Raw genomic sequence first — 18,461 nt, 5'->3', positions numbered from 1 at the left:
GGCTGGGTTTTTACCAGGCTAGGTATTTACTGACATATTCTAAATAATAATTTAACACACACTAGACTGAGACATGGCAGAGGGGTGAGAAGTCCAGAACTTTGCAGATATGTTATCTCTCCACAAATAACAGAAGACACGAAGGAAGCGCATGCACCAGCCTTGCCTCGGTGGGACTGCCTCGCAGTGTGAATGGGTGAATGACTGAACGCAGTGTGAAGCGCTTTGGGTCCTCTGGACTTAAGTCCAGTCCATTTACCATTTCCAAGCAAGTCCAGCTGGAAAACAAAATCAGCAACCGTATGAAGTTTGTCAGCAGAAAAAGCATGAAGTGCTCTAAACTGTCCCAGTAGATACTGCACTGACTTTGATCTTATGTGACCAACCATGCACAGATGTTGATTTTCATCAGCTGTAAGCCAAATTAGTAGAAACCAGTTTTTGAAATACATCACTGTTGGAAAAAAGGATTCAGCCTCTGAGTTTTTGCTCAGATTGTAATTAACCTTCACACAACAATCTACACCTGCCTTCTCAAACTGTGGTCGGGACCACTAGTGGTTAATCAGGCGCCCCCTGCTGGTCTTTAAGGTACTACATGTTTATTCCACTTGATGTGAGCTCAAAAGTGAGAACCACACAGTTAACTTACCAAGGGATTGTTTAAAAATGTGACTTAAGACCTGGTCACTCAAAAGGATAACTTATATGATCAAATGAATTCATGTGGGCAAGAATGTTTTAGTTTCTTGGGCTAAGTTGCAGAACTTTCGCTTTTAGAACACAATTCTGATACATAACATGCTGCAATGAGTGCAGTATGATGGGAACAAGGCAGTGAATTGCAGGTATTATCAAACTTTAAAAAGTTACGTAACTTTGCGTTAATATTAAATTACTCTATCGTTTGTTGTTAGTCTTAACTTTTATCATGTAATTGATCCTACAGTATTCCAGTAAGATGTCCGTATAGCACGCATGAACTTTACATTTGAAACATTCTGAGCCTTCGCTGGACAAAAGTCACACTGGGTTGATTGTTTTAGTCTTGACTGTAGCAGACATTTTGTTTAAAAATCACTCAAACCAGGCAGTTAATCACAGGGGTAAAAAAAGCTGCAACTTTATTTTTAAGGAAGCCAGATTGAAGCTGGGGACACAAAATACAACTACAGACGAAGACTATGAGGCGTTCTCACAGATGGGTTCTTTGTCCCCAACTGAAAGCCTGAGAATCCTACTGAACTGGACAAGCAGAGGGATCACACAAAAGAGGACGCTTCAGACCAACTACAGCCAACAGCGCATCAAATTCTCATGGGAGTCCAGTCTGAAATATCTGAATTGTGTTTTTTTTGTCAGGATTGTAATTAGTTTGGTTATAGTTCTAATTAAGTCCACCACATTTATGTTCATTATGTTGTAGTTAAAATTAAAATAAAAAAAAACAGTCATGACCAGACTTTGGTCAAATATGGCTGAAAAAATTCAAACATATTTGACTGCTCAGGTCAGTTTCCCTTCATCTCACACCAGCATTTCTGTTGTGATTTGCTGTGCAGCAGGTCCAGACTAGCGCTGCTATGTCGCAGATTCAGGCATTAGAAAGGCGTCTTACTGTACCAGCGTTCTGGTGGAAGAAATGACGCCGAGGTCAGGCAGCTTTCCAACAGCTACAGGTTTAATATCAGATCAACAACAGTAGAAAAACAGAGGCTAACAGACAAAAAGAAGAGTAAGAAATTCAACATCATCCAACAGACTCTTTAAAATAATTCCTCTGTACAATATTTACACACACACATGCACACACCCGCACACACTACATTACATTTACACACGTCTCCTCAGCCAGCCTCTGGATGTCCTCAGTGAGTCCTTTTTTTTCAATGATGCATCCAGGTGAAGAAGTGATGACGGCGTTCTGAGTGGGGAGTGAGAGGACTTTGACATGTATGAGGATGAGAGGAAAACATGAACCGGTGAGACGACAGAACGACGCCGACCGCCCATCACACCACCTACAGTCACGCTTCACCATCAGAGCGTCTCTGTTTCCACCTGGCAACTCCACAGCGCCCCCTGTCTGAGAACCAGTGTGGAGGCAGCTGAACCACCCAGAACCAGCAGAACTGTTTTGGTCTGGTCCAGCACGGAGTCTGCTGGATGTGGAACATGAAGTGATGTCACAACAGAAAGATGCTTTCGTGTGATCCAGTCACATAACTAGGATGGGTGGAGTTCAGCCAATCAAAACTACCTGCAGAGAGTTAGCAAAAAAACAAAACAAGATAACCGCATGAAAAGAAATAAACACTAAAACGACTCATTTCAAAAAGTTATTGGTTTCTGAGGATCTCAGGTTTTCATTAGTCATTTCTATGATTGTCAAAAGAGTTTTGATTCATCATTACAACAATAAAATCTATAATGGTTTTTACAAAACCCCAAAAAACGAATATTCTCAGGAATGAGACTTTCACCATTTTCTTCACTGTTGGTTCCATGAGAGTAGCAATGAATATGTTTAAAAAACTAAATACAGTTACTGTGTGCTGATTAAAGTTACACAGTAACTAGTGTCTTGTATCTGTTTAATGCAGGTAAGCTGCTTCATTTCTATGGGTTTAGTTTTTCTGTTTCTTTAAAGAGCATTATTTGCATTTGTGAGCCTTTGACTGCAGTGACAAAAAGCCCATAACGTGTAGTTAAAATAGATTAAATGGATTTTGAAAATATTTTACCACCACTTTATTATGTCTTGTATTTATTGCAATAAATACGAAATTGCTCATCTGGATTTTCTAGCAGTTAAATTGTTGGTTCCCCTCTGATGATGGCTTAAACCCCACAGTGGCACTGCGCTGGCTTCCTGTCTGTAAAATCATCTTTTGTAGACATGTCAGCATTTTTCCTCATGCCTGTTTTAGTAGTTTGTTTTTTCTGTTGAGCCACAATTCAAAACCAATGTCCACTTTTCATTGGTTCATTTTCAGTAAAATTTTATTCATCATTACTTCTGCCAGTTTCAAGTTATTTTAGTGACCATTAACTGAGGGAACCAACAATGTAGTCCAGGGCTGAAGCTCTAGAGCTACAGTAACTGAACAGAGTGATGACCTGACGAGTCTCCACCATCAACTCTGAAACGGATTTCAGTACACCATTCGGGGCCTAAAAGACTAGTAATATTTAACATTTTATAATTTTACAGACAGGAAGCCAGTGCAGTGATTTAGGGATAAATAATCAAAATACCAGAGAAAACCTGCAAAGAGTTGTTCAGTTATTATCAAAAAAAGGGGTTGACTGGAGTAATGTCAGTAAAGATTATTCCACTGAAAACTAAGACATTTGTAGCATGCCATTTTAAGAAAATGTATATAAATTAGAAAAAAATAGCATTCGCTGCAAAATTTTTAAAAAGTAAATTATCACGAGGTACAAAAGCAGAACTGCAATTCTGCACTTTAGAAAACCAATTCCTGTCTAAAGGATGCAACTATAATATGCGAAACAAAATCTAAAATGAGCCATGCAGTTTAGAGGGATTCATTCAGAAACTCTGTGATTCCGTTCATTTGTCTTTGTGAGGCGAAAGAATCTGTTACTGAAGACTGCCACAGAGCTGTGTTCCTGCTGCTGTGTGAATAAAATCAGGAACCTTATGGAGGCCAGTTTGGATCTCACCAGTTTCACCTCCGTGGAGGGGGGTACATGGATGGGGCCGACGCTTGCTGACTTGCAACGATGGCTGAAGAGGAGAGGCCTGGAAGGAAATACCAGAAACGTTCAGCATCAAACTCCTGAGCCAGTCACTGAGGAAAGGTGAAGATGCCTGCAAATGGCTCCGATCAACCTGAGAATCAATGTCTGGTGATGTAGCGAAATGCTCTCAGGTGGAGGTGACCTTTAACCTCTTCTCTGAAGTTATAATGGGAAGAAATCTAACCCTAACCCTCTCATTCTTTCAGGAACTGTACTCACAGTTTGTCCTGATGTCACAGGGTACTTATAGTATTTACAAGGTTCAAATAGTGTCTGTATTATACTGGAAAAATGGCTGAAAAGTAGAACATCTGCCTTGCAGTCTGAATGGACCAATTCCAAAATAAAATCCAATCTGTGCCTCTTCCATATGTGGAACTATTTCTGACAGGCATCCAATAGTTCTCAAAGTGTCTGATAAAATGTCACATGAGCGCTCAGACTGCAGACTTTTACATCATTGATGTGAGACATGGATCATAATCCTGCACCAGAAGAAGTCAGACGGTAGATCTAGATGTAAACAGTGGCTGAAAATTATGAATAAGCATATGTATGCATGGATGGATATGGTGAAACCATTTATGTTTTACTAAGGGGTGGATGAGAGATTGGAACATATTTTAACTTCCTTGATTTTCAAAGAGATAATAGTTCCTATCAACAGATTTTTAAAGTGTAAAAGTCTTGAGCAAGCAGGTCTGCAAAGCATCAGGACAAGATAATCTCCCCTATTAGGAAGTAAATTCAAAACTTGATTATCAGGTTGTTGTGTAAAATGTTTGACATATTCGTACTGCGTAGCAGCATGAGGATCTCACCCGCAGCGTAGGACAGGTCATACTGTCCTGACAGCAGAGGGTATCCCAGGTGATGATGGGGAGGAATGACGCGATGTGAAGGAGAAGACCGAGGCCGAGCGCCCTCTCTCTCACGCTCCCTGTCCCGTTCCCAGTCTCGTTCTCGTTCCTGCGCCGTTTTGTTGTCTTGTACGGAGGGCGATTTGCTTTTGTACTGGCTAGCATGCTGTTGCAGCAGGTCCAGAGCTTTGGCCTCGCTGGGCGGCTTCACAGTTGGACTTGACCTGGAGGGTTTCTCCCCGTCCTCCCCTCCTGCCACTTTCCCTCCATACGAAGAAAAAGGGTAACCAGCCTGCAGGTATGAAGCTGAGGACAAAGTAAGCAAAGTCCCAGTGTGAGACTACTTTCTAACTACAGCAGGGAGAACAAGTATTTTATCAACTTCATAAAATGATGGCCGAAGTCATTTTTGTGCCAAAAGCAATTTTGGCAAAAAAAAAAAGTTGCTATCTCAAAAAAAAAATCACTTTTGGCAAGAACTGATTTAGTGTTCTATTTTTATTATATTTTTCAGAAGCAAGTTAGAGGGTGAAAAACAAAAACGGTGCCATAACGACGCTCCGTTATTCAGATAACTAACATTAACCAACATTACCTGGATAGTTCTGCATCATGACTGCAGGCATGCCTCTGTAGCCGGGGTGGCTGGGATCATAGCCCTGGCTGTAGCCATAAGGTCCCTGCATGTAAGACATGTAGCCCTGATGCTGGGCCAACGGGGAGGCGAACTGCATGTGGGGGACGCGGACCTCTTTCCCTCCACCTTGGTGCTCCTCTGGGGGCAGCAGCGTTCTGCCCTCCACCCCTTCTTTCACCTCATCCTTCTGAAGGCTCTCCTTTACCCGCTGCCTGTCCTCCTTGGCCTTCCTCTCTCGCTCCCTCTCATCTTTCCACCTTTCTTCTTCTTGCTGCCTTGCAGCTTCTGAGTATTTACTGGGATACACGTAGGGCCACAGGCGAGAGTCTGGCTCCTGGGAACAAAAAGAAAACCTGAGAAAAGTACTGTTTTTTGACAGTTGTTTAAAGAACTACAGCTGCTATCTCTGAGGGCTAATTCTCATTTCTGGAGCTGCTGTCACTTTCTCTACTTGTCATGTGTGCCAGCAGTTTGAAAACCATGTTTCAGGTTGGTTTAATTGTGAATTTAAGCACTTTTTGTGGAACATTGATATAGAGGTTTGTGTTTCAAACATAATTTGCCTCCATTACTATATATGGTGTAGGTGTATTGGGTTAAAGGAGGTATAATCTACACTGCTGAAAGGCAGCAAAATATCATGCTACCTTTGTTGTGATGTCAAAATCTCACTTTATTTTTAGTCCATACTTTGTACTCACCTGATGAAAGATCAACAAGTGCCCCAAATGGTTACTGCGGGTTAGGGTTAGCCACACCCACAAAGGTCAGAACCTACTGTTGAGTGAGCTTCGCAATGTGCTAATTTCAATTAATTAATGACAAAGATTTAAACATGTTTAAAATGTGTGATTTAAAAAAAATATATACATAGGTTCCAGCCACCATCTATAAATTTGATGCACAGGCACCACCTGCAAACATTACAGTGATGGATGATGAAGCTGCTTCTCGGTTAATTTTTGCTTCAAAAAGCGATCAGATGGGACGCTGGAAATGGGATGGGACGCTGGTTACATTGCATTATATAAACAAGTACTGCAGCCTAACTTGTACAGTATTTCCTGAAACCTTCTTATAAAACTCAGAACACAACATGCAGAAATGCATTACCTGTCTGTACCACATGGTGGAGTCCACACCTGTTGGTCTGCCTAGTTCTATCCCTGGTTTGGCCTCTTCTTTCCCATGGTGACTCGTTTCATGAAGTTTCATCTTCAGCCCTTCAGCCTGGGTGCTGGGGAGCTTCATCTCCTCTCCTTTAGCCATAATGACCGACTTGGCCTGTTCTGAAGCTGCTGCAGGATCTTTAGATTTGGCCGGAGTGACCAATCCTTTAGACCCCAGGTCTGTGAGGCCGGGGGCGCCAGAGACTGAAGGGGGGCCTGAGGTCTTCTGCTTCCACTCATCTCTACCAATGGAGTCACGGTCTTTGCCTTCCAGCTTCTTGTCAGATTGCCGCTGCCTCTCCTCATATTGCTGACGGTAAGCTGGGTTAGAGGCCAGCAGATGATTATGGTAGGCAGGATCAGAGGCATAGGAGTAGGGGGCCACATAGTACTGGTTGTAATACAGAGGTTGGGAGTACATGTTGGAGCGCGGTTGGATGACTGATGGCTGCTGAGGACCCAGTTCTGCCTTCCTCTCCTCCGGAGGCTCCACCTTAAGTTTGCCCTCCTCTACCACCTCCAAGTCTTCCTCCTTCTTCACCTTCACCTGTGTTGCCTCCATTTGAGCAGTTGCTCCTGGTACTGCTCCTGGGCTGGGGTTTGGGTAGCTTGGAGAGTAGTAGGAGTCATAGTTGGGGTAGTATGGTGACTCCTTACTGGGAGCCTGAGAAGGGAACAGTGTTTTCTTGGCACCTTCGCGCGGCCCCTGATCAGGATCCGGTTTGACCTTCACGCCCTCTGCCTTCCCTTCTCCATCTTCGCCTGCATCAGAGATGTCAGAGTAAGCGGGGCTGCTGGTCTTCACAGACACATTGTCAGCACCGTTCTGGTTCTGGTGCAATGGTGTTGCTAAGCCAGCCTCTATCCTGCTTGCGACGCCAATGGACGGACTTGGAGCATTGTCGGAAAAACTGTAGACCTTGTCAGCCTCAGCTTTGATGCTTGCCAAACGGCTCTGGTGAGCTTCCATGCAGCCATTAAGCAAACTATCTGTTGTCTCGGAATACGGACTTTTTCCCTCCTCCAGCCGCCCTATCTTGTTCATTGCTACAGGACTATCCTCCTCCTTCCAACTGTCCCTCTTCTTCTTGTCTTTCTTTTTCTTGTCTTTCCCGAGGGTGGGGCTGCAGGAAGGGTCAGAGAGTGGAGAGGGTTTAGTTTGGCTGTTTTTCAGCTGGGGGCTGCTGGGTACAGACTGTACCACTGAGCTCAATGCCGGAGACGGTGCCTGGGGAGAGTATGATGATGCAACACCAAGGGGCAAAGGCCGGCCCATCTTCGCACTTTTCTGACTTGATTTATCAGGTTTGCTGTTTACTGACATTCTTCTGGCCTTTCTGTCATCCACTCCATCATTGCTGGCCTCATCGGTTAAACATCCCCCCTCCTCACCGCCGTCAGTGGCCTCAGGCTCCCCGTCCCCTGCCTTCTTTTTTCCCTTCAATGTCTGCTTTCCTGACGAGGGAGAAGGGGCATCGAAGCCTCGTCCTTTGGGAGTATTGGAGCGGGCAGGAGAGAACGCAGCACCATTACAGGAAGTTGGGTCATGCTGGAGTACAGAGTCATCCCCATATTCACTGTCCCCATCCTGGTCCAGTCGTACATCGTGGTCATTATGGGCACGAGCCTGGTGGTACTTCAGCCCGTTAATGTGTTTGTATTTCTTGTTGCAGTTGGGATAGGGGCAGTCGATAAGTACAGGAGAAGGACAAGTCCGCTCCAGTTGTGGGGGGGCCAGGGCTTCTGTTTTCCCAACAGGGACCAGGGTCCCCACACCAGAAGAGTTGGTTCTCATGCGCTTTGAGGCTTTAGAGTCCTCAGAGCTGGAGGTAGGTTCCATGTCAGACACAGGTTTAGTTTTCCTCTTGGCAGAGGATGGGCTGGCCTTTGCATCTTCACCACAACCCACCACCACACCCCGTCGCCCTTTGCTGGTTGCAGCAGCTCCACGAGTCTTGCTCCCACTGCCTTTGCTGTCTGATGAGTTGCTGTGGTCATTCAAAGGCGTGTTGGTGCTGGGACGCATCCTTTTTCCCCGCCCACGGCCACTTCGCATCTCCATGTCACTGGTGGGGGATTCACAAAACCTGTAGGCAAACAGTTAAAGCATTTAGACTCCATTCTCCATCATGTGTGGTCAACCTTTTCTTTACTTTATGAAGTTCAGTCTATGCGCCCATCTAAACCTCTCTCAGTTGCAGTTTAATGTAAAGTCATAGTAAAAAGTAGTTATCAAGATTCCTTCAGGTTTCACCAACTCAAATAACAATGACGTCTGAGCGTTATTCAAATTTTTGTGTGACAAAAGTCCAACAAAACCCCCCCCCCAAAAAACAACTAAATATAAGGTATGAGATTAAACAGTACTGTCCTGCCACAACAAAATCTAAGACCTGAGATCGGAGTATTTTTGGCCAACCTACATTTTTTAGTAAATTTAAGACGTTTTAAGGATGTGTGTACACCATGTCCATCCATCCATCCATCCATCCATTTTCTGTACACCCTTATCCCTAGTGGGGTCAGGAGAGGTGTGGGTCCCTATCTCCAGCGAACGTTTCGGGCGAGAGGCGTTTGTCCTGCCAGTCCTTTAACCTGACAGTCATGTTTTTGGACTGTGGAGTACCCAGTGAGAACCCATGCATGAACAGGGAGAATATGCAAACTCCATGCAGAAAGAGCCCCAGCTTGAATCAAACCCAGGACCTTCTTGCTGCAAGGCAACAGTGCTACCTACAGCACAACTGTGCAGCCCTGCACGTACACCATGTTAATTTTGCAATCTAGGAAATTCCTTCTTTACTTTCAGAAACAAACTTTCTGATTAAATGAAAACTTAATCAGCCCAAAATTGATCCTACCCCTAGAAAATTTGTGTAGTCAGAAACGGTTAGTTTTTTAAATAGATCACCGCGGAAGGCAATATGCATCTCCTAATTCAGTAAGCTGCTAACCAGTGAACTGTAACTGGAATGTGTTTACATACCTCGGCGGGGCCCAGTCGTGTCTTGTGCAGTCCAGAAGGGTCCCAACATATGTCTTGTTCCTCCAGGTGACATTAACCACTAGCATCCCTGCAGAAAGGAGAACACAGTAACTAAAGTATCACAATGGAATCAATGCAGACAGTTTAAAGACTAGTAGCTATGACTTGTTATAAGCGTTTAAAAAAAGAACAAAAATTTTCTTTTTGTTTTTTAAAAATAACAATTACATAAGTCTCTTTCATAAAAACTATTTTTTTTACATATTTGTTGAAACTGTCACTATGTCGTGACTATGTCACTGCCTTCTCCCAGTGCTATCCAGAAAACAACCAATCAGAGCCAGGAGGCGGGTCTTATCATTCCACCCCTTTGTGTGATGTTGCATCCCCTCCCCTCTCTCTCTCTCTTTCTATGCAGCTAGCACAGCATGTCAGGAATGCATAGGTTACTAAGCATAGACACCACTGACGGCGAATAAACAGTTTCCCTGCAACAGTAAGTGGTTTCTCTGAAATTAATACAGAGCAGCAAGGACATAAGGTTGATTGACAGCGCCAAACCTTCCTCCTGGCTCTGATTGATTGTTTTTGGTTGGGACGACACAGAAGCGGTGCATTTCTTCAGATGGCAATACTCGCTCAGAGAGAAGCACCCCACTTAGAGGACCACTTCAACATGAAATACCTTTGACAATATGTCAATTGATTTATAAAGCAATTGAAAACAGAAATTAACTGCTCTTTCACTCTCTCTCTCCTACTGTTCGCTCCAAAACCGTGATGACACAGTTCCGTTAAAAATGCTGTTGTAGTCCAACCATTGCGCCACGCAATTCAGAAATGCTTATCTGCCCCCAAACTCTGACAAAACACCGAACAATTCAACATCATGCCGCTAGAACTTCACAACAACTCATAGGCGGAAGTGAGAGTGCTGCCCACCACAAATAATGATCCGGGCGGAACACGGTGCACTACATAATAAAACATAATTTAACAAAGCTTCGGGGCAGATAAATTTTCCTTGAGAATTTTAATAATCGAGGCACTCGAATCATTCGAGGAATCGTTTCAGCCCTAGCTAATTGAAACCAAAACCCCAGACTGAGAACTTTTGTCATCCAGTTTTTGGTGGGAAGAGAGAAACAATAAATTATGCAAATAGAAATTATTGAGCTTGCTTTAATTTCTCATGCAATTAATTGATTTATTGTGACATGCTTATTCACACAAACTTCAACATGACAATTAACAAAACAAAGATAAGAAAGTCCATCTGAGACAAATGTCAACAAATTAAATAAAACTAATAATACATAAAAAACATGAAACAGAATTGGGCTGCGATGATTCAATACCGACCTTAAGTCAGGGGATTAAAAAAAAAAAACAATGACTTGTGTCTTTATTGTCCTATGAAATAGTCTTCCTCTTTCAGTTACCAACATGGTCAACATTAAGGCTTGTAAATCTTTTAATATTTGCTTGGCTTCCTATTTTCAATCTGCAGAAACTATGCATTAATGTTATACGACTGCAGTAATATCTTTACAATTAGAGTGCCATCTTTAAATATTCACAGTACAATTATTATGTAGAGTAAGTATTATACCAGAAACTAGAGACCCACCAAATTCTGGTTTTCTTGTAGATCTGATCTTCCTGTTCTAATTTCTTTAAAAGAACGCAATCTAAACTCTGCTGAAACATCTATCATAGAAGGAGTAGTTGTGAATCCAACTGAAAATCCAGGAATTACAATATTATACACAGTTACGTATCCAATGATCTATCCTTCTACCCTGTATCTGATTTTCATTCTTAAAAAGGTGCATCAGTGTAAGTGCTGTTGAGTGATGCACTTCTACACCAAACAATGGTGGTGCTCTTAATTTTGTGTTATTTAATGTAATAACTCCACATGATTACTCGCTGTAAAGACAGCCATTGACAGAGTCATTTGTTTTATTCGTGTTAGGCTGCTCACCATCTTCGGTCTCCTGCCACACAATTCCTTCCAGGTTGACGCTTGTGCCAGGCTCACAGGGTCCTAGACATTCCGGCTCAGTGGCCAGAGCTGCTTCTGCTGTGTTCACTGCAACGGAGCGCGTGCGAACCATGATTTGCTCACAAGGGGACGAGATGTCGCTGCTGTTAGCAGGAGGACCGAGGAGGTGAAGAGGAGGAGGAGCACAGGTGGAAAAGGGAGATTCCATCTGTAGGAAGAAGCGGACAGAGAAGCCCTGCTGTCAGTCACATTCACAAGCCGTGAGGTTTCAGGCCAAGAAACCCTGTCATCCCCCGTGTTCAGCAGATATGCAACCAGACTTTAAAAAAATGATAAAAAATATTTGATACACACATCACTAAGTTGATTACTGCTGAACAAAGTAGAGCAGAAATAATACACCAGAAGTCCCATCTTATTCCTCTACAGCCCATGTCATTTTTTAGCTACCAACAAATGCAGATGCACTGCTTCTGTCCTGTTCCAATGGAATATAGTGTAAAATGTCTGTGGGACCAAGACGTTTGTTTTTTGTTTTAAACAAAGGAGGGTATAAACGGGTTCATTTTTACTTCAAAAACTATCTGTTAAAACACTGGAAACACTGCTGTTCTGTTCAAGTTGTGCTAAAAGGAGTTAGCTTATCAGAGAAGCTATTTTAGCCTAAAATAGCATCTCAATGCTAAACATGTAGCAGCAGCACAGATGTCCCAACACTAACATCAGCGTCAACAGTCACATTTCTAAAGAAGATGTAGGAATGTTCAGGCGTTGCTGGAACACTGGAAAGCTGAAGATGCATAATAGAACTTTGCACCAATCTGACAGTTTAAGAACCTAAATAACAGATTAAAAACAATATATTTGATTTTGAGCTCATATATATATATATTTATTCAATAATTTAGCAGCAAAAAGCAGTTTTGAACTGAAAATGTTACTTATGTTGATATATGGCTGCAATTAATTCAACTATACATTTTAAGAGTCCCCCCTCTAAAGATGAGGACACGTTTTAGATTAAATATAAAAACTGCAGCATAATTTGAAGGGAAAAACTGATTTCACAAACTGAAATCCTACAAGAGTCTCCTTGCAACTTTTTCACTTCTGATACAATATCGATATTGCACCTTTGAGTATTGGCCGATACCAATATTGACCCAATACAATATCAGCACAAATCATTATTACTTATTTTGTAGTGTGAAATGTTAAAATTGTGAAAAGTGATATTCAAATGGAGAACAATAGTCAACATCAATAGGTGTGACAACAACTGACACATTTATCATTAGCTAATGGGTTTGCATATAGGACATAAGAAATGCTGGAGCAGACTAAATGATGGGGAAGACTAATTGCTGGAGCGATGTGCTTCTATCAGCATACCTACCTGAGATTTTAGATGTAGGCCGATGTAATCCAAAACTCGTTTTTTGTCTAATATCGGACAAATGTCCGATATTAATATCGGATGGGACACCATAAAGCTAAATCACCGCAGTACTAAAGTCTTTCCACTGAAGTTGAGAAAATATACTTTAAAATACTGTGGTTAGTTTATAAATCACTGAACCGCTTGGCACCACAAAATATTAAAGATCTGCTGTTGTTGTATCAACCTTCCGGACCTCTGAGGTCTTCTGGTTCTGCTTTGCATCCCAGAACCAGAACCAAACATGGAGAAGCAGCATGCTGGCTTTGGCTCCCAGTAACACAACCAATTTATTGCTTAGGTTGGTGTTTTCTGTTGCAATAGCTCAGAGAAACAGGGCAATAACCCTGACTATGTTAATATTGAGCAAATTCAGTCATCTGCTCTCTATTAACATTTTGCTCCCCAAACAAAATGTAAGCAGTTTAGATACCAGAAACCACTTCATGTTTATTTGACAATATTACAACAGTTCCATAGGAAGAAACAGAATGTTGCATTACCTTCTCATTACTGGCAACTTTCTTCAGATTTCGGCAGTCTGCGTCATCTACCTCCTCCTGCTCTGTCATCATGGCGACAGCCTGGCCAATCCCTGCAGAGTCCAATGCCAGGTTCCCAAACTGGTCGACAGGGTTTAACTCTGGGTTTTGTTGATTCTCGAAGGAGCTGTTACGAGGGGCTCCAAGAGGCAGAACACCAGACTCCTTCTCAGTGTTGACCATTCTTGTCGCTACAGCTTCTATTTTCTCCTTTTTAGTTTTTCCGCATGCCACATCTTTGTCCTTTTTTATAGCAGGGGGAATACGAGAGGCTTTACCAGACTTATCAGTCCCCTTAGTTAGGGTAGAGTTAGTGTTCTGGGGTGCCATGTCTCCCTGGGCCCTGCTTTGGGCCTCCTTCTTAGTTCCATCTGTAGTCTTTCCACTTTCTTTGGAGTTTTTACTGCGCTTCGATTTGGACTTGCCATCTTTGCTCTGCATGGCAGCAACAGGACTGACAAACTTTATGTTGTCAGGTAAAGCAGCTACAGCACCTGGAGGGGCAGCCATGCCCCCTCCTTCCTTACTGCTTGACATCTCTAACTTGTCCTTTTCTAAATCAGCATCCAGGTCAATGATCAGATTCCCAACACCAATATCCCATTCGTCACCACTGTCGTAAGTGTCCACCGCATTGGAGTCCACACCTTTCCCACCTGCAGGGCTGCTGCTGAGGGACATCTTAGTTCAAGCGTCCCAGAGGGCCACAGAGGGCCGCAGGGGGTGGGGGGCCGTGCTCCTCCCTACAGCAGTGCACCTGCTCAAGGCTGCAGCCTGTGTCTCCTCCACACCGTTTCCCACATCGCCTCCTGTAAAAGAACAAAAATCACAGATTGAAGGTTGGCATTTAACGTGATCAACTAGAGATTAATTCACCATTTCTCACCCACAGACTAGAATATTATAAGGTGACGAATGGAAGGAAAGTTTCCTCTGAGTATTAATATACAGTCTCCCCTGGATACTTTATAGTTTGGCAGTTTTCACAAAAAAGAAAAACTTTTTAATATTTCAGCCCTGGTAAAGATAAAATCCGCTTATACACTATGCGCCTTTTAGCAGTTTCTTTTACACCACTTAGCCAGGACAAAAATGCATGAATAGAGCAGCACGATATATCGGCACCGCAAGTAAAGGCTGGGGTATACACTGGGGTAAACCCTGCATCCATCAGGCAGGGTGAAATATTTCAAGTCCACTCCTGGTGAAGCTCCTCCGTGGATTTTCCTTGACAATCCTGTCAGCGGTGCAGTTATTCATGGAGGATCGTAAGAAGGATTCAGTTTTAGTTAAACATGGCGTGAGAAATCTCAGACTCATTGCTTTCTTGTGTCAGCTGGTTGATAAGCATCATTTTCAGATAGCACAGAATGTTTATGTATTCTAATTTCATATTATTGTCTGAGTTATTTAGTCTATTTCATTTAATTAAAAGGTGTTGGGGGTGAGGCGCTGGGCGGCGTTAGTGGATAGGAGGCATCAGGGGAGCATGAAGAGTCAGATTTATAATGCATCATAACCTTAAAGATCATAACTCAATTATGAGTTAACTAAAAACTCTCACCCACCCTGGGTTAGTTTGCGTGGGAAGTTATTCTGAGATCAGTTTTGAGTTTAGTAAACTTGTTCTTCATTGTTATTACTAGCAGCAACTATTTACCGTGTTATACAAGGCAAATAAACCTTTTCCAGAATGCTTTGATAAAGATCATTTCTCAGAAACCAGGAGGAGTCATGTAAAAACATCTCGACTTGTTTCAGTCTCATCAGGTTCATAAACACTCAGGGAACGGATACCTTGACCTGAAGAGACTGGGGCTGACCCATCTCAGACCTCAGATGAGCGCCTCCTTAGAAAGCTCCAGTCTGCTGTTCATCCTCAGATCAGAATTAATGACCGCATCGTCCGCCTGCTTCAAAAAGCCCCTTTTCACCTGGAACAAGCAGAAAGCAGTTACAAAATAATTCTGGGATCGTCTCTCTTTGTGTTTAATATGATCTGTTTGGCTTCAGACAGCCACTCTATTGTGAGGCGGCATAAGGATAGTTGCCTTTAAATGTTCTTCTTCTGAATGGTTGATATTTTTATATAAATGTCACAAAAGATGTACCTGACAAGACGTCAATTTGATCAAATATTACATTAATGTCTCAGTGAGAAAAAGGCCTAAAACCAGAGCATAACAATATATGGACCTTTATTATCATTGTTCAATGTACAACATAACTGTGATCGGAGTGACTAATTAGCAGTCTGAATATAATAAGAATGTGTGAACACTGTACACAAGAAACAGAAATAGACACAGAAGTTAAATCAAGTTGAACATTTAAAATAGTTTTTAAATGTACAACTTCAATAGTAATTGAATTTGAAAAAAAAAAAACATTTAAAATAGTAAGAGTCAAGATGGTCATTACTAATAGACTGATGTAAAACATTTCTGGGTGCCATTTGATTCTTTGCCATCCTCTGTGCTGTGAGTGCAGTGTGTTCACAGCCTGTGTGTGTGGGTGCTCAGCATTCTGACGGCCTGACAGGGTGAAGAGGAAGAAGAGGATGAGGAGGTGGCTCCTAGGATGTGTGGGATCATGTCAAATTGTTGTGGCCCTTGTGAAGGGGTCACTTAAGTTTTCCTCATCAGGTTCTTCTTTTCTTAGTTTCTCCTGTTTCAAGTAAAATCAATGGATCCCCACATTTCTTTGCACTAATTCATAACTGTAAATTTGTAGTAAAATTTATGCAAAAACGGTCAAAAATATATTTATTTATGTGCTATAAACGAAAAACACAGTTGAAGATTAGTGCTGAGGTTTTGGTCAGACATAATCATTTAATAAAATTTGATTAGTTTGATAGTTCAGCTATTTGATATTTTATTTGTCTGCACAAGGTCCGACTAATAAGTGACAATTATTCTAACTACTAGAGACAGAGAGAGAGAGATATTAATATCGTGGTAATGTGCAATCACAGCATTATTAAAGTCAGAGGTAGAATGTCTGTGGCATGAATATTATGTCATTCACAACAGTGGCAATCTTTGAATAGTGGAATATTACTTCCTCTGCGAACTTAACTCATATTATTGATGTATCGAAACTTTGGAAATTAGGGGTAATGTAAATAAAACATTGTCATCACGTAGCGCTGAGAAAAGCAGCCTAGTTCCCGTTAGCCTGGTGCAGCTAAGTAGCTGCAGCTGACGCGTCGGCCCCACATCTTTACCGCATATTACCACAAAGCTAACGAGCTTTGAAACGTGACATCATAGCAGATTTATTACAACAACGTTAGCGTCAGTCACGCATAAACAACTAAGATCGACTGTTTGTACGGAGTCATGCGAACGTGTTCGTCAGAATTTCTGCAGCTAATATGAGGCCCATCATGGCCCACTACAGGGCTAACGGCATCCATTATCGGACACAGCTTATTCAGATAGAGTGGCAGAATATCCGTAACGACCGTCAGGTTTGACACAAATACCCTGCGCCTGGTAGATAAATCATTCTTTCAAGATGTCAAACTACATGTGATCCCATGAGTTCAATGTTGCAGACACGGGTAATATTCGCGTTAATGTAAATTGCTGTTTGTTGTGCATGATCAAAGAACCAAAGCAATAAATATAATTTGCAGACAAATGATTGTACAGTGTAAGCTGTTTTAGACTTTGTATTCCTTAGACCAATTAAAGAGCAGCCATACTTTAGATAAAGACCCTCTGAAGCAAACTAACATGACACATTGGAAGCTTGATAAATACTACAACAACCTGAAAACTTTAAAATACCTGCAACTCGAGCTTACTGATGCCAAGACTACTTTCTCAATCAAACAACAACAACACAAGTTACGTGTCCACCTAAATACCCTCAGCGATTAATGAATAATTGAGTTGGAGTTAAAGATGCATGTAGGGTCAAAAGAAACAAGCGGGTCACAGGAAAACGTGTCCGATGACGGAATCCTGTCCCTTAGCTTCCAGGTCTCCAGACAAAGACAGCAGCTAGCCTGCTGAGCTAACTCCGGGGATACCAGCCTAGCATTCTCTACAGGACAAAACTAAAGTTCCTCTAACAGAGACAGCGCAGTCTAACATTACCACTTACCAAGTTAAGGATCCCTTGCCAGTAAATATTCATGTACACTTCACAGGTTGATTTACTTCCAGAAATGATAATCAAGACAAGTTGCCCCAATGTTTAACTGAGGAGTCAACGTGCTCCCAGTTCAATGGACAGCAGCCATCACAGTCATATCCCGGAGAACGCTTCAAAACACCAGGGAACAGTCACAGCCAACAGTCAGCGCTGCGGACTGAACGGAAACAAAACAAACAGCAACAATTCCATGACCAAATGGGATAATCCAGCGATTCCAGGTCCAGGTATCCTAGTTAACAGTCAATGTAGACAGGAACACACCAGTAGCACTACGGAGCTAAATGGCTGTTGGCGACAACGCAACCAAACCCCGGAACAGTGGATCAGAGAAACGAGTGGAGCCGGAGTGACTGGATCAGTGGACTTGGAGTCAGTAATGCAGCTCTCTCATATCGACCTGAAATGCATTTAAAACACACTCAGTACGTATTTTGTGATTTAGTTTAGTGGCGTTTTCTTGAAGTATGTAACATATTTGTCTTTCCTATGAATAAGACTCGGTTCTGGGGCCCTGCTTTCCACACATTTTTCATTTCTACACAAGGTGTCAGCATAAATATGTTTACTTCGACAGCATTCCTCCATATTGAATCTTTAAGTTCTGCTCTTAACACATCTTGCTTTACAATGTCAGATAAATTGTTTTTTCTAAAATGATCCTGGGTTCAGTCAGCTGAGGATTTTATTCATCAATTCCATAGGATCCTCACAGCAGTTTGGCAACAGCTGGATCCTAACAGACAAAAGTAAAACAAACAAAAAGCAACAAAACATAAGCCATTTTACAGTTGCTGCTTAGGCAAAGTGACTTGTGCGTTATAACTTCTTATTTCTTTCTTAAAACAACTTAGTTTTTTTCTTATGCTAATAACAATCAAACAGT

General features: G+C 42.2%; 1 protein-coding gene across 1 annotated transcript; it reads right to left on the bottom strand.

The window, feature by feature from the left end:
* Window positions 1–1,107: 1,107 nt before the first annotated feature.
* Window positions 1,108–17,898, bottom strand: LOC102226527 (zinc finger protein 609-like). Its single transcript, XM_005810100.2, has 10 exons — window positions 17,525–17,898; window positions 15,206–15,342; window positions 13,370–14,217; window positions 11,408–11,636; window positions 9,421–9,508; window positions 6,379–8,521; window positions 5,224–5,599; window positions 4,590–4,934; window positions 3,691–3,769; window positions 1,108–2,260 (listed from the first exon to the last, which is right to left on the bottom strand). Exons 3-9 carry the CDS (start codon window positions 14,087–14,089, stop codon window positions 3,696–3,698), a joined length of 3,975 nt encoding a protein of 1,324 aa, XP_005810157.1. The 5' UTR covers window positions 14,090–14,217; window positions 15,206–15,342; window positions 17,525–17,898; the 3' UTR covers window positions 1,108–2,260; window positions 3,691–3,695.
* Between the last annotated feature and the right edge of the window lie 563 nt (window positions 17,899–18,461).

This window comes from Xiphophorus maculatus, chromosome 2 (genome assembly GCF_002775205.1).
Source record: "Xiphophorus maculatus strain JP 163 A chromosome 2, X_maculatus-5.0-male, whole genome shotgun sequence".
NCBI lineage: Eukaryota > Metazoa > Chordata > Actinopteri > Cyprinodontiformes > Poeciliidae > Xiphophorus > Xiphophorus maculatus.
The sequence above is the reverse complement of the archived record's forward strand: the minus strand, read 5'-3'. Positions and strand labels throughout refer to the sequence as shown.

What these genes read in the sequence shown, in the direction of transcription:
- LOC102226527 (XM_005810100.2), bottom strand. Translation starts at nt 14,089, where the DNA reads ATGTCCCTCAGCAGCAGCCCTGCAGGTGGGAAAGGTGTGGACTCCAAT. An exon ending in AAGTTGCCAGTAATGAGAAG is followed by an intron (nt 11,637 to 13,369) that starts GTAATGCAACAT and finishes TTCTTCCTACAG; the next exon opens with ATGGAATCTCCCTTTTCCAC. An exon ending in CACGACTGGGCCCCGCCGAG is followed by an intron (nt 8,522 to 9,420) that starts GTATGTAAACAC and finishes GTTTGCCTACAG; the next exon opens with GTTTTGTGAATCCCCCACCA.